The 16848-nt window shown below is 40.7% G+C and overlaps 1 protein-coding gene across 4 annotated transcripts in view; it reads right to left on the bottom strand.

The window, feature by feature from the left end:
* Positions 1-16848, bottom strand: part of PLEKHG3 (pleckstrin homology and RhoGEF domain containing G3) — a 56600-nt gene that overhangs the window by 16591 nt on the left and 23161 nt on the right. For all 4 annotated transcript variants that reach the window (XM_032218175.1, XM_032218166.1, XM_032218190.1 and 1 more), the window contains 9 exons: positions 9570-9937; positions 8838-8938; positions 7335-7404; positions 6153-6199; positions 4302-4452; positions 2932-3063; positions 2150-2332; positions 798-890; positions 252-338 (listed from right to left, as the gene is read on the bottom strand). In XM_032218175.1, the coding sequence (XP_032074066.1) occupies positions 252-338; positions 798-890; positions 2150-2332; positions 2932-3063; positions 4302-4452; positions 6153-6199; positions 7335-7404; positions 8838-8938; positions 9570-9866 (1161 nt within the window). In that variant the 5' untranslated portion in view covers positions 9867-9937. The remainder of the gene's footprint in view (positions 1-251; positions 339-797; positions 891-2149; positions 2333-2931; positions 3064-4301; positions 4453-6152; positions 6200-7334; positions 7405-8837; positions 8939-9569; positions 9938-16848) is intronic.

Raw genomic sequence — 16848 nt, 5'->3', positions numbered from 1 at the left:
TTTGTTTGTCAAATTTAGGTACCACCCTTCTCACTCATTATTTCCCTCCCCCATCCACAAATGCTGATAAAATCTGAGAATACGCATGGAGTCCTCCAGGCCATCAGACCATAAATCCCAAGGGCCAGGTAGACTAGGGACAATGGGAGCTCTAGTGTGAACACCTAGGGAACATGCTTTAGAGAATGGCCAAAGAACATTTCTGACATCTGAAAGACCATTAGGGCAAAGGGAGAACAATACCCACTCACTTTCTGAGGGATTATGGCATGGTGATTTTCTAAGATCAGGCGCTTGAGGTGGTGAGTCCAAACCCGCTTCTCGTCCCCTGATTTGGCCTGGTAACAAAAGTACACTCCATGAGTTTGAAAGGCAGTTGTGCACATGTGATCCTACCCCAGCTCAGCCTTCTGAATCTTCCTGTTCTTTGCTTAAAGTGTACATTCTTATATCTGCTCTTTATTTCCAACCCTAACTTCTCCTGCATTTAATCATTCAAATTTCATTCCTATGGATTGATTATCTTAATGTGCTCTTATCACATGATGCTGCACCTCAATCCTAAGCTGGTTTTATTGCTTACCTTACACCTCCTTCCTTCAAACACAGTCTGATCCCTGCATTTGCCACAAAGAAGTTTATAACTACTTAGTTTTCTCAGTCTTTCTGCTGGTTTTCCCTGTTCCCTCACTTCTGCCAACATTGCTACAAGCAGATGGTCCAACCTGAGCTTTGAACCCATCACCTTCACCAACTACTGTCAACACACTAATAATGTCAATGGGTCTTCATCTCACCTGAATGTTATATTGCTGCTTGTTATGCTTGTAGTGGGTGACAGTGAAGCAAAGTGAGTCCCGTGTGCTCTCAATCAGCATCAAAGACGAACACTGCAGGCCAGAGAAGAGATGTCACTGCAGCCACAGCAATTAATGGCCATCCTGTTATTCCCCCCCCACCCCCATGCCCCATATATCACTTGAGGAAAGAGAAGCTCTCCTCCACTGAATAACTCTTAAAAGTGACATGAAGGCCATCTTCATTTTATTGGGCCAAAAAAGTGCATGGCCAGATTTACTTTGTATGTTGTTTTTTTTAAAGTTGTTGTGGCTGTTATGTCCCTTTAGAATGGGATGGTATTGTTAGTGCAGAAAAAGAAAGGGAGGTCCTTTAGCTCAAAAGAGAGTTTGCACTGGGGCTGGGAACAGTCTCTGCACTACATTGAAGCAATTTGTATAGTACTGAAGTTAATACATAAGGCAAGGACACTCAAATAAGGGCTGGAGAGGGGTATCTTTGGCTAGGAGGAAATAACAATAACATACTTAACTAGTTTAATAATTAAATTAACAGTTTAACAATAATATTCATTTAGAACAGCTATTATCTTTAACTTTGCCTTCACCATATCTACAATAATGCAAATAAGACTGGAGGGGGACACACACAGACATATATGCATATGTATCTGCACTGTATATGTATATATACAAAGTGTGTATCTGTCTGTGTATACATGTACTCAGAGGTGGCTGCTGGATTGACCCACCTGCCCCCTCTTGTTCTCTGCTGTCTACCCATCCATCTTCCTTACATCGTTGCATTCTCGATGTGTTCTTTTTCATTGTTTATTTCATTGTTCTATTATCTTACTTTCGTTTACACTCTTTTTATTCCTTCCTTTTCATTATTGTATACTACCAAGAGCAGCCTCACAGGGAGATAGGCAGCAAATAAAAAATAAATATCATTTTTTTCAAGGATAATCAATTTATAAGAAATTCCTTTCAAGCTAGTATGAGTTTTGAAAAGTCTGATTTTTATGCTTCTGGCTTTTTAGATGGGGAAAGGGCTGCATGTGACAAAAAGGCGGCATTGGAGGGAGGAAATAAAAAACATCCAGGCAGAGGTGTTGGTCTTGTGGGCCTCTACAAGTCATTATAAATTCACATCAACTTCAGCTGTCACAAAGAAAAATTTTAGTCAACAAAGAATGGCAACCTTTTCATCTCTTCTTGCTTCTACCCCCTCATCTTGATGGCCAAGTTATCAAATTCTCAGTCTTATTTTAAAAGAACAGAACAAACAAAATAGCAAGCAAACACTTATTTCTAATGCAAAAAAGAAGCAGAAAGGATGCCCCACTTACTGGAATGTGATTCTTGAATATGTAGTGATCACCGCGTTTCTTAGTTATCAGCAAGATCTTGTCCAAAAGGAAGAATGTTCTCTCATTCCTAACACGATGTACCCGGAATGTGCCCTCTAGGACTAGCTCACCGTAAGTTGTCAGGTCTGGGCCCTTCCAGTTGATAAGTAAAGACTGGATTTCCTGCAAAGCCAAGGGAAAGATTAATGTTTTTATATCTGAGCCCTCCAGTACCCTGGTGATTTTCCAGATGTGCCGGGAAGAGCGGTCATAGGAATAAAAGTCCAGAACAACTGGAGGATAGCAGACTGGAAAAGCTTGCAAGTCTATCAAGATCCATTTGAAGGAATGCAAAGATAATATTTAAGGTTTTTTTTAATAAGTTGCTTGAATCTTATAGCAATTTGTTGAATAATGTTTTTGACACAATTAAAACCAATACACATTTTGAATTAAAGAAGAATAAAGAAAAGTAAATAAGAGAAAAAATATATGGAAAAAAGAAAAGGAAATGGAAAATACTAGAGAAATGACTTCTGATTTTCCTGACAGCAGTTATAAATGCATTTGTACTTTGCTTTTTCTCGCTAAAGTTACATCATTCTAAGGTTACATCATATCATAAATATTTGAGTTTCTTTAGAACTGTGTAAGGAAATATCACCTGAATTTTCAGAGGGATATACTTACTTGACCCTACTACACTGAAACTACTACAACTATCTATCATCTACGTTTCAGATTGAAAGCAGATCAGGCTCAAGATGCTTCTTTTTAATTACCTGCAGCCGCACGGCATGTTCATGCTTCCGCTTCATGTCATTGATATACCAAGCTACACAAGTCATAGTGGCAATTGCCTCTTCCACCACTTCGTAGCCATCTCCTTCTCTGTCAAAGTGCTTTGCTATCTCCTATGAGAAAAGCATACTCAAAAAGTTAGCATGGAGCATTATGGATTTCTGTGAAGAACTTTCAATAGATATTTATTAATTTTCTAGAAAACAAATCAACCCCAATTATCAGTGGAGTAATTGATGTTTCAACCAGATTGCCTTCACATCTGGAAAACAGGTAAGGAACTCTTACATTTGAATACATACCATTCTAAGTAGTTTCACATAAGTTTGATTCCAATAAGAAGTCAATCCTTTTTTAAAATATTCTTTCTACCACTATATCTTTATATAATCTCTCTCTCTCTCTTTTGGTGCTTTTGAGTCAGCATTGACTCCTGATGACTACCTGGACAAATCACTACAGTTTTCTTAGCAAGAAGTGATTCATCATTGCTTGCTTCCTAGGGCTCAGAGTGTGTGACTGGCCCAAGATGGCTTTGTGCCTATGGTGGAACTAGACTTCTTAGTTTTTCATTTCTAGCCTGGTGCTTTAATCACTATATCACACTGGCTCTCTTCAAGGTGATTTATAAGAATGTAAATAAGATAGGGTAGGCTAGGGTGATTACAAATCAACTTAAAAAGAATATTACAGGTCCTTCATTAGCACCAAAACTTCTTCGGTAGCTGATGATCATGACTGCTTTGCAACAGGTGGAGGCAGCATATTTCATAATACAGGCTGCTACCAAGAAGGTGCACCTCTGAGTGCCAGGATTTTAATTGCATGGGATCAGAAGCTTCAGCAGTCCTTCTCGAGATGAACTCACAAGGCCAGAGGAAAGAGTCAGCCCTGTAAATGGTGGCCTGTGCAGAGCTTTTTAGGTTAAAACTGAGTTCACAAAGTTACTAGTAGGCAGAAATGTCCTCAGAAGATTGCTATTACATGACTAAATCCATTTTTCTCTATAGCAGCTGGTCAAATGCAGTTTGGATTAAATGCATCTTTCAATTTTAAAGTCTCATGTAAAGCACGTTCCAGAATTCCAATCAGGAGGCAATGGGAGTATGAATCACAGTTCTCTATATTGTAGAAATTAATTCTTCATATCCCCATGTGCATACCACATCAACCAAGACTTCTTTAAGGGAGAAATGGCCTTTCCTAGAACAAGGTACTGTAGAGGTAGCTGTTACTATTTTAGGAAAAATGAGCAGACTGCATTTCACAATTTTTAAAAAAAAACTTAAAACATATTCCAAAGCTGCAGAATCAGATAACATAAGCAACCTGTTCTGGAAGACTGTGTTACCTGCAAAAGCAGATGATATTTGAGAATGCGCTGGACAGGCTTGAGAAGGTAGGAGCCAAGGGGCAAGGAGTGCCGGATTTGTTCCTGCCTCTCCCGAAAGAATTTGGCCAGTTGTTTGTTCCTCATACATTCAGTCAGAGCTGCCACAGAGCTGGAAAGTTAAAGCCGACACACAACGAATGGCATTAAAGAAGACAATTAATTGTATTCTCTGAAGGATGCAGTGACAGATCTGCTCAAAATAGCAAGTGCAGGACTGCAATAAGGGTCTAAAACTGTGATGGTGAATCTATGGCACGTGTGTCACAGGTGGCACGCAGAGCCCTCTCTGCGGACACACGAGCCATTGCCCAGCTCAGCTTCACTGTGCATGCGCGCATGCCTTCCAATGGCCAGCTGAATTTTGGATCTCTGCGGTAGACGGGCAGGGAAGAGCGGGGTGGTGGTGCCCCCCTGTGCCCCATTTTTGGTTCCAGGAGGCTTCCGGGAGGCCTGTTAGGCCCAAAATGGGACATGTGCATGTGAGCATGCGTGGGGGTGGGGAACGTGTGCTTGTGTAAGGGAGCGTCGCACATGATGGGGGTGTTGCACATGCATTGCATTATGGGTGGGGCTTGCATGCACAATCATGCATTTGGCACATGAGGACAAAAAAGTTAGCCATCACTGGGCTAAAACAATTAGCCAGAAGATGACCAGCGGCAGCAGAATTGTGACTTGTTGTCGTCCCCTTAATGTCTTCTTCTCTTCTATGTGTATTTGTCTGGGATCACACAGCTGCCACACAAGCCCACAAAAAGCACCACTTCTTGGATCAGCAGTGGCACATTGCTACAAATTTACAAAACCAACCATTCCTGCAAAGTTTTTACAGAAAGAATCTGGAACCACTTCTGGCCAGATCTAACAATTATTAACAAGTCCCTGTCATGTTCAGTGCCACCTAATTATTAGTCTTGGGGTAATCTTTTGTAACTGAGCAGAATTAGTTTCCAGCTCAGCTGCTGCTCAAGAGAAAACACTACAAAGACAGTATTCCCAGTGGAGCTGCAGGGTTCGCATTTTCCCACTGTGGGGAATTCCTATCTCAACTGGCTTTGCGTCACAACCCTCAAGTGCTATTTCCTTGTTCTTTCTAGTACAACTGGAAATGGGGCTGCTGTTTCCTTACTGAGTGGCTGTGTTAACCCTTCACCACAAAACAAGCATGGTAGGTCAAGGATGAGGACTGGGCTGTTGATGGAGTACCTAGTTTTGCACTCCCTCAGTGACCAGTCAAAATACGTGCTGGACAATTTGCAAGGTTTCTCAGCACTGAAATACTGCAATGATCCAAGTATGATTCTGAATATTTATGGGAAAGAGTGGTTATGTAGAAATGCCAAATGAATCAGCAGCTGAAGGATGAGGGCTGTACAGGTAATCCTTGACTTGCAAGTAGTTACTTAGCAGTTCTTACTTAGTCAGGCTCTGGGCACAATCATGTGATCTTGCCCAAAGATGTGGGTGCATTCCTTAACACAATTGCCCATAATCTCAGGAATTTAGGTAAAATAGTTGCACTTACTTAATTCTAATTTATCTAGAGGAGCAACCTGGGTGCCTGTTGACACTGCATGGCTGACCCTCAAAACAAGCTGGAAAATCTAGCTCTAAGTTTTGAGACATCTTGTCACTGAATATAAATTAAATATTCTTGCACAATATATCTTAGTCCTATATATGAATTATTCTTAGTATACACTGAGATGACCCAGAAGCATTTTACAACATTTGTAAAAAGATTCCAAGAATAAGCTGTCCTTATTATCATGAAATCACGTCCCCTTTTTGCATGACAAGGACACTCACTTTGGATAGTTATTGCAGTATTGAGTATAGATGTTGAAGTCTTGGCTCTGTTGGGGAAAGAGAAGAAAGATCCGTAAGACAAGTTCAATTCATCCTGTTCCCTAATGTTAATCATTCTGCAAATGTCTCTGCCAGATGTCCAGCACAGATACCAATACCAACCTCACTGGGTATGTTTGGGGGATAATTCCTGGACTGATGATGTTACTTACCATATTTTTCGGAGTATAAGACACACCTTTTCCCTCAAAAAAGAGGCTGAAAATCTGGGTGTGTCTTATAGACTGAATACAGCATTTTTGGCCTCCTGAAACCCCGTTCCCTTTGTAAAAATGGCCATGCATAGCCTTTAGGAGGCTTCCAGAGTGCTCCTGGGGGCTGGGGAGGGCAGAAATGAGCAAAAAACAGGCCGTTTTTTGCCCCCCAGCCCGCAGGAGCACTCTATAAGCTTCCTAAACGCTATGCATGGCCATTTTTGCAAAGGGGACGGGGTTTCAGGAGGCCAAAAATGCTGTATTCAGTCTATAAGACACACCCAGATTTTCTTTTTCTTTTTTTGACAAAAAGGGGCCCATTTTCTCAAAAAACAGGCTGTTTTGGGGAGGTCTTCAGAGTGCAAAAACTTTTTTAAAAAATTTGCCTCTTGAAAATCTTGGTGCGTGTTATGCTCCGCTGCGTCTTATACTACGAAAAATACAGTAGTTTGGGTAATGAAACATTTGCAAGAAAACAAGCAAGCTCAGAGAGCATCAAGGATCTCTAACCTCTGTTCTCTTTCATGCACAGCTAGGCAAAATTTTCAGCCCCCAGTCTGCCACTAATTCCCTCACCCAGCAGAGCAGAGTGGTCAATCTTGGCTTTTAGCTATTTTAAGAAAACCTCTTAAGAAAGAGACAGAAAGTGTTTAACTTCTGAAAGATTTGGTGCTCCCACCCCTATCCTTCCCTTCCTATTTCTTAGTCAAACATCTTCTTCCTGAAATGGAGCTGTGATGCCATCTCTTCCCAGTGGTATTATGTCATGCTGCTTTAGGACCTGTGGACTTCTGCGTTAATGGAAGCAACCCAGTGAAGGGTGACAAAGCACTCACTCAAAAGAAGGGCGTGCCGAACCACCCAATTATGCACCCAATTATGAACAATCAGAGATGAGCATAAAGCAACATCGGTTTTGTCTGCTTACCCTGTGTACAAAACACTGCGCCACGGCAACGGGATCATTATGGCAACTATCCAGTTCTTGCAGTAATTCACTGCATAGAAATTGAAACAGAAAAAATGATTTATCAGTCAACTCAAGATAAAAAAAATAACATGCGATAGAAACTTATACATACTTTCGCAGAGCAAACAGGGACATGCTGGAGACAAACTTCAAAACAACCTTTAATACACTGCAGTTTCAGAATTAAATGCAGAGCAGCAGGCCATGCAATGGGTTTGGGCCCAATACCCACCTGTACAGGGGAAACCTGTCCACCACTGTCAAAGGAACCAAAAACACAAGGCATATGTTATATAGAAAGAGGGGACACCCGCTAGCTGAACAACCAGCTGGTTCTCATTCAGTAGCCACCTATATAGTCATACCTGTTAAAATTAATACATTTGGGATCCTAAACTGAGAATACTGTATTTCTCCAATGTATAAGTTTTTCATGGACGCAAAGTAATGAGGCAATTTCTGCCCCAGGGACTTACAAGTTTAAGATGATAGATAAAACACAGGAGAGGAAGCAGATTTGCAAAGTTGGCACAGAACACCCAGTAGCAAATTGGACTCAACCTGCTTCTTGCTCCTTCGGTTCCTTATAGTTTACTCACACAAAGTGAACTGTTACTTCTCTGCTCTAGGAGTTTCTAGCCAATCATGGTAGGAAGATGCTGTTTGCTGCTAAACCATTCTCTTCACTATAGTAAGGCTGTTTGAACCAACCTTGGTTCACACATAATACCAAGCCATATTTTCAGGTTCACCATTACATGCAAATCATACCACGAGTACAAAACTGTGTAGTACCCTAACATACAAAAACAAAACAAACAGATTGATTCCTGGGTGTGGGAGGAACATCTAACTTGGCTTTTACTTCTAATAAGCCAAAGTAAAAGGAGACATCATCTTTCTTTGCATGGATTTATCACATTACTCTACAATATTTTACCCAGAATTGTAACAGCTTGATCATCCAAGAAAATTTAAGATCATAATAAGGGTAGAAGGGATAAGACAGTCTTTAAGCTAATCTGATTTCAAGACATTTAAGGCCTTAATTCATACTGGGAATAAAACATATTTTTAAAAGATCATAATAAAATTCATACTTATGTGAACAAAAAAAAAATAGGGAAGGGACAGCAAATATAAATACATCTCCTGTAGGAAAAGGACTTGGACATGTTCCCCATTAAAGAGGAAATCATTTGCCTTCCTAGGTCCTTGATTTTTTAAAAATCTGGTTGAAAGTGAGAAAGATAACTCAATGACAGCAAGGACTAGCTGAAGGCAATAACTGTTGCATCACCCAAGGCTGTCTTAGTTGGATGGGTTGAAGTGGGGGTACAGAGCTTTTTTCCTGCCATGCTTTCTATCTCAGAGAGAACTGAACCTTTATAGGGGAACTGTGTAACGTGAGCAACAATTGAAATGACAGGGAAGCTCTAAGGACTATGGGTTATTACTCACCTGTTCAGCTCGTAGATGTCTTCAATGTTCCCAAAGAGTGCGCTGACTTGTTCTGGCCGCAACAACAGCTCCTGAGTGTCTATGATGTTCCCCAAGTAATTCTGCCAAGTCACATTATGCCATGAGCATCACCATGAAGCAAGAAAACAGGGCAGACCACCACCATGAGTTCTAACCCAGTATTGTAGGAGTTGTGCCACAACCCTAGCAGGTACCCTAATCAGTGCTCTGAGGGGAGAATTTATCTTCCCTTGACTATAGCTCCCATTGGACAATTTATCATGCTTGCACTCTGCCCAGACTATCTGTCAAGAAGCCATTTCTTTTTTATATAGTATTCATGATAGCAGATTAGCAGAAAAATCACCGGGGCAATTTTAGGTCAATCATGAGGATCACCTTCACATAATCTGACATGACAGGCAAAAGGTCTTCCATGAAACTGTGTGGAGAAATGGCCAAGATACTATATTCCTATGTGGAAAGGGGTCAGTGAAATCCGTGGCTGATAGGAAGGCATAAAGGCACTACCCAGACACACAAAGGTGGGGGCACCTTTAAAATGAAATGAAAGCAGCTTTCAGATCTACAGCTTTTCCCAGCTTCCAGTCAGGTTCCCCCTTGGTTAGAGGAAGACTTCAGTGGCAAAATCAGATGAAGGGAGGGACCTTAAGGCATCTAAAGTGTAGCAGTGAAGGGATATAAAGAGTCCAACACATCAATCGCACTAACCTCTATGATGGTTCGTAAATCCTGCACGTACTTCCGCTCGGATTCCACAATCTCCAAGAGAACCCGCTCTAGATAGCTACGTTTGGAATGAGAGGCAGCAGCAGAAAGGGAAGGGCTCCTCAGGCCTCTCCAGGGCCCTGAGGAGGCATTGTTGTTGGCATTGTTCAGCACTCCAGTCTTCAGGAGCGAAGAAGCATCCGAAGGAGTTTGCGCCATGTTCTTCCAGTCATCCAAAATATGGGGAGCATTGATTAAAGTTTCAGGCAACTGCCTCATTGAATATTCTGAGACACTCATGCTCAGGACAGTAGAGATTGCGACTCCCTCATCTCTGCCAGGATATGGGGCATCCAAGAACCTGGAGTTTTCTGAGGAAAGAAAAAGCTTATTTTAAAACCGTGTAATGTTCCTCTGCATCTCAAGATGCAGTAGTTATACAAGTAGTCCTCGACTTACAACAGTTCATTTAGTGGCCATTCAAAGTTACGACCACACAGAAAAAAGTGACCTATGACTATTTTTCACACTTACAACCACTGCAGTGTCCTGGGGACAGGTGATCAGTTTTTGCAAACTTCTAACAACCAAAGTCAATGAGGAATCTAGATTCACTTAATAATCACGTTACTAACTTAACAAATCAATTATTTCCACTTAAAAACTGTGGCTAGAATAGTCGTAAAATGGGGCAAACTCACATAACGAATGTTTCACTTAGCAACATAAATTTTGGGCTCAATTGTGGTTGTAACTCAAGGACTACCTATATAACTAAGAAGCCTTTTTAATTTTTTGCAATCAATGGTCATTAATGACCTCTAGATTAGGTTTCTCTGTCTATATCAGAGGCATCAGTAAACACCAGGCTAATGGGGAAAAGGAGGTTTGGCTTCCTAAACAAACACAGACCCTAAGAGTGCCTGAAACTATTATTGTCACAGAAATACTAGAGTCTGATCCATCACACATAATTTAATGATCTAGTCTACTGTTAAAAGATGGCTGCACATGGAAAGATAAAAGTCTAATTTCTTCAGACCATTTATTAAATAATTATTTCCCTTATTTCCATCTGACACAGGACAAAAAAGTGATACAAATCTATCTGAACAAAACCCAGATGCATTAAAACATGTTTACCACCACAAATCACATACTGCCTTTGTTAAAATGAAAATTATTGAAATGGGTTGGTCTTTGATCATAAATCTCACATGAAGCAGCAGTGAGGGACAGAATTGTCAACACAGCCTCAGAACCAAAAAGTGAGCTGCTAATGAAACCTACTTGGAGTCTTTTCTGATCCCAATCCCGTGTTAATATTTCCTTCCCCAGCCCTCTGCTAGATTAACACTCCTCCATCTTCAGCCACTCTGGAAAAAGCTCACCATCTTAAATGGAAGTCAGCATTTCATAACCCAAATACATTTTCTCCACAGCACTAGTACATGTCCTGCCATGCCGCATGCTCTCCACCAAACCCTTAAGAAGTTTAGCAGGCAGGCAAACAAGTGGCAACAGGCCTGTGTGTGTAGGAATCATATACAATCAGCCGCAATTACTTTCATCTTCGTCTCTCTCCGTGTCTTTCTCCCTCCCTCCCTCCCTCCCTCCCTCCCTCCAGTTTTCTTCCCATTTCCGCAAGAGACTTTTTTCTGCCTCAAAATCTGGGCCTTTCTTTGAAAATTACCTTGCTTTTTTACAGAAAAACCCATCCCATCTTCACCAAACACTGGAAGGCTGTCCACAGTATTCGTCTCTTCCCAGATCAGCATCATTCATCATCTCAGCCAGGCACTGTAGATGGTAAATGAAGCATGGAGCAACCTGTGAATCCTGAATAGCCAATGAAAGTGTGGAGCCTTTTGATGTCACTTCTCCAAACCACTCCTCTAGATAAGCACCACACCTCAAAACTGGCATTCTATTCCCCACTAAGGATTTTGACCAAGACACGCTCACTTCCTCCTCCTTTCTCTACAAACATAGGAAGGAAAAAAAAGATGCTCGGCTGTTCTGACAAGAAAATACCCAGAAGTACTGTCATGTGTTGCCAAGACTTGGGACCATCTACGCTAATTATGGATTTCCTCCATCTCTCAAGTAGCCTAGGAGCCACGGGTATATGTGAATGAAGCCATTTACCACAAGCAAAATCCCAAGTGATTCCTCAGGAACTCTTTGAAGATGGTTGTTTTCAAAAGTCTCCTAAAATTGAATTGTATATTCTCCATGCTTATCTTAATTACTCATTTTGACAGCCAAAAATAGACTGCAAATATATCAAATATTTGCTATTAAACATCACAAGGTAAACAAAATAATCTGTTTTAATCTGTTTATGAAACATCATAAAAGCAAAATGAAACAGAGTGAAAGCTTTTGCTCATCACCACTGATAAGAAGAATGCCTAAAAAGTCTATTCATTTACTAACTAGAGACCCAACTGGAAAAGGATGCATTTCTCTAAACAGAAGACCATGTTATCTTGATTTTTTGTTTTGTTTAACAAGGGGATTTTGAATTGTCAAAGCTTGCTTGATTTCCAATCATTCCACAGTGTGCCAATCTACACAAAGATTGCAGAAATCTCTTGTCCTAATTACTGTGTCTGGAAAAATTCACACACAGGTTATTGGCAAGGAAAGAATTTCACACACAATTAGAACCAGCTAAGTTTCTTGTGCATATGTCTAAAGCAGGATTTCTATTATAGGATTATATATTATCCTTTGGACTGCCACACCCAGAATTACCAAGACTAATTGCAACAAACCTTAAAGATACCAAGGTAGGGAAAGTTGTTTCTGAAGTAAAGAGAAAAATTGGCAAACATGTTTGCATGCAGGTGTGACGTGTGGCACCACACTATTGTGGTGAACTTGAATTTGATGGAACTTCCTAACTTCCAAATTCAGTATTACACAATTTAATCATTAAGCCCAACTTCTTAGCCTAATATGCTCTCGGTGTCAAAAATGCTTCTTAGGTAAATCTGATTCACACTAAAATTTGGGCTTATACTGGTATTCATTAGAACTGGTTAGGAGTAATCGGGTCCTTCCTTCCAAAAAGCAAGCAAGAATTGGTCTAATGATTAAGACATCAGGCTAGAAAATGGGAACTCCTGAGTTCAAGTCCCACCTTCACCATAAAAGTCAGATGGGTGATTTTGGGCCAGCCACTCATTCTCAGCTCAACCTTCCATACATGTTTGTTGTTGTGGGGAAAACAGAAGGAGGAAGATGTGTTGGATATGCTTACCGCCTTGAATTATTTGTGAACAAAATAAGAGAGGAAAAAACAGATAGATAGATAGATAGATAGATAGATAGATAGATAGATAGATAGATAGATAGATAGATAGATAGATGCATGCATGCATGCATGCATGCATGCATGCATCTTGCTACAGAGAAGAAATGTGTATTCATATATGCAAGACATCAATACAACAAGATTGAACCTTACAGTACTGTACAAATTCTAGCACAATAGTCAGAAACCCCCAAACTTGCTGCTGCCAGGAAGAACAACAACCAGCCAAAACAACACAAGCCGGGATAGAAAAACTGATGAGATGGTGGTGCAGACTCTTGGTGGCAGCAAAAAAGGGGAATTGCTTCTGAACAAGTTTGGCAGAGCTTCCCCATTAAGGCTTTGTTTGCTGAGGAGCAATGGTGATTTGCCCTAAAGCTGGGTGTGAGCTAACTGAGGGAGGGAGTATCTAAGCAGAAACATGTAGCCACTACATAAGAAAAATAGAATTCAACACTCTATCAATCTATCATGGTTGCCGAAAGTGAAAGGATTGGGTGAAAGGAGCCTTGAGACAATTAGGGCATCAAAAGATATATAGGGGAGGAAGGGACTATCTTTCCTGAATGTAGGATTTACTTTTGCCAAGCTCTACCTTTGAAACATTGAATTACCTTGAACCTCTGTAAACTCTTTAACATGATCAAAGAAAGCAGAGGTTGCACATTTGTCTGCATATATCTTTTCAATATCACATGGATTACCAGTCACAATGTTAGGCAAGGTCAGGATAAACACTGGATACAATTTCATTAAATTCTAAGATTGAAATAAATTTAACTTGATAATTCACCATGTTTTAGTAATTTTCCCATTCAGTTAAACATTACAATTCAACAGGGTCAGAGTGCACTTCTTAAAGTAGCAATAGCTTCTTAAAACAGCAATACCTCCTCATTTCATCATCTTACATTGGCTGGTTAGCTTTAAATCATCATTACCCTGACAAACAGAAACTTTGAGAGGCATTCTAGAGCAAGCCCGTGGTTTTGATGGGCTGAATTTAGCTCTGGGCTTTAGATTGCGCATGCCACAACCAGGGCAAAATCAGCTGTAATAGACCCTGGTTTTAATACAATAGCAGAGTTGGAAGGGACCTTTGAGGTCTTCTAGTCCAACTCCTTGCCTAGGCAGGAAACCCTATACCGTTTCAGACAAATGGCTATCCAACATCTTCTTAAAGACTTCCAGTGTTGGGGCATTCACAACTTCTGGAGGAAAACTGTTCCATTGATTAATTGTTCTAACTGTCAGGAAATTTCTCCTCAGTTCTAAGTTGCTTCTCTCCTTGATTAGTTTCCACCCATTGCTTCTTGTTCTACACTCAGGTGCCCTGGAGAATAGTTTGACTCCCTCTTCTTTGTGGTAACCCCTGAGATATTGGAACACTGCTATCATGTCTCCCCTAGTCCTTCTTTTCATTAAAGTAGACATACCCAGTTCCTGCAACCATTCTTCATATGTTTTAGTCTCGTCTTCTAATCATCTTTGTTGCTCTTCTCTGCACTCTTTCTAGAGTCTCCACATCTTTTCTACATCTTGGTGACCAAAACTGAATGCAGTATTCCAAGTGTGGCCTTACCAAGGCATTATAAAGTGGTATTAACACGTCACATGATCTTGATTCTATCCCTCTGTTTATGCAGCCTAGAACTGTGTTGGCTTTTTTGGCAGCTGCTGCACACTGCTGGCTCATATTTAAATGATTGTCCACTAGGACTCCAAGATCCCTTTCACAGTTACTACTGTTGAGCAAGGTACCACCTATACTGTAGCTGTGCATTTCATTTTTGTTGCCTAAATGTAGAACCTTACTCCTTTCACCATTGAATTTCATTTTATTAGCTAGTGCCCAATGTTCAAGTTTGTCAAGATCCTTCTGTATCTTTAGCCTATCTTCTGGAGTGTTGGCTATTCCTGCCAGCTTGGTGTCATCTGCAAATTTGATGAGTTCCCCATTTATTCCCTTATCTAAATCATTAATGAAGATGTTGAAGAGTACTGGGCCTTGGGGTACTCCACTGCATACTTCCCTCCATGAAGATGAAGTTCCATTGAGGACTACACATTGAGGGCGGTTGGTCAGCCAGTTACAAATCCATCTGGTGGTGATGCTGTCTAACCCACATTCTTCTACTTTATCTAGTAGTAGGTTATGGTCTACCTTATCAAATGCCTTACTGAAGTCCAAGTAAATTATATCGACGGCATTCCTCTGCTCCACTAATTTTGTCACTTTGGTTGAGGGAGCAGAATTTAACCATCCAGAATTGCTCATTTTGGGCAGTTAAAGATGGCCAATATCTAAATCTGATAAATAAACAAACTTCCCAGGGGCATTTGAGTTCTAAGTTCAACTCATCAATTCTATGGATAAATTATCTTTAAAAAAAAAACCTCTGCTAAGTTTCTTTAGTTTTAACATACAACAGCCATGTTTTCTCTCCTTTTACAATCACATGGACCACAAATAGGCGTTCTGTTTTAAATCTAGTTTGCATTCAATAATGATGCAACTTCCACAGGATTAAGTAACCAGAATGAATTTCAAACTGCAATTCTTTTTCTAACAACTGGCACAGCCAGAATATTTCAGATATAACATGAAAAGAAAACCATGATTATAAAATTATGTATAGTTTTGGGTATTTCAACTGAAAAAGAACACCTTAAAACAAGGGTAGGGAACTATGGCCCTTTTATGGCTTTGTAGACTTCAACTCCCAGAATTCCTGAGCCAGCCCTGGGAGCTGAAGTTCACTAGTCATAAAGGGGCTGTAGTTCCCCATCTTTGCCTGAAAGCAGTGGTTTCAAATGGTGGTATATGGGACTCAAAGATAACCTAAGTGGGATGCAGGATAGTTACTGAAACTTCATATAAGTCTTCAGAACTTACATAAATGGTCACTGCACATCTATAAATAAATGGAAACCTCCGGAAAAAAATAAGCTTTTTATTCCTATTTTGACTTCACACACTTTTCCAGAAAATAAAATTCTCAATTCAAAGCAAAAAGGTTTCACTTTCTACCACACCCTGCCTGTGAACTTTCACTAACATCTGATTTGACAAGTTCATGAACTGAACTAAATGGTAAAAATTATTATGTTGCAAAAATTTTCACTTTGGGGTTTCCCTTTTACTAATGTGATAAGAAAAAACCCCACAGGAAGAAATCAGTTCATCTTTGTGGGCCTTTTGCTATCAAGTGAATTTGATACTTTCTGGAGAAGCACAAAACAATCCCTGCCTGTGGGAATCACCCCTGCAACCACAAATATCCTGTCTGCTTTTACTGATTAGGAACTGCATAAAAGAGAACTGAGTCCCAGCTGTCAGTCATCCTAATTCCACTCCACTAAGATCATGCCTACACAGCCACTGCCCTCACCCCTCTTTTTCTCAGCAGCAGTTTCACACCCCCATGTGAGCATTCCATATCCCATGCTCCATTCTGTTCTTCCATGGAACTGGTAACATTTTCTCCTGGTGGCCAACAGGAACGTGCTGAAACCAATTGTGTCCCATTCTCATGCTTACATTTGCTCTGTCTGCTTTTGGCCAGAAGGAAAAAAGGGAAAAATTCAACCAGTCAATAATTAACAGGTGGAGTGAAGACCCCTCAAAGCAACTGAGAGCCAGTCTGATCTATTGGTTAAAGCACCAGTCTAGAAACCAGGAGACTGTGAGTTCTGGTCTCATCTTCGGCATGAAAGCCAGCTGGGAGACTTCGGACTTTTGTCTCTCAATCCACCTGACAGTATTATTGTCAGTGGTTGGTTGCTGCCGATTCGGACCGGTTCGGGCGAACCGGTAATTCTGACGATCAGCTGGCCCTGCCCACCCAATGTCCAGTCCTATATTTCCTTCTTTTTGGCTCAGCTGATTCACGCAGCACAGCTGATTTCCAAGCCTCTGCTGTTCTACTTACTGGGGCTGCCTTAGAAGATAAGCAGCTG

Source organism: Thamnophis elegans, chromosome 1 (assembly GCF_009769535.1).
Source record: "Thamnophis elegans isolate rThaEle1 chromosome 1, rThaEle1.pri, whole genome shotgun sequence".
NCBI classification, from domain to species: Eukaryota; Metazoa; Chordata; class Lepidosauria; order Squamata; family Colubridae; genus Thamnophis; species Thamnophis elegans.
This window is presented reverse-complemented; position numbering and strand designations above follow the sequence as displayed.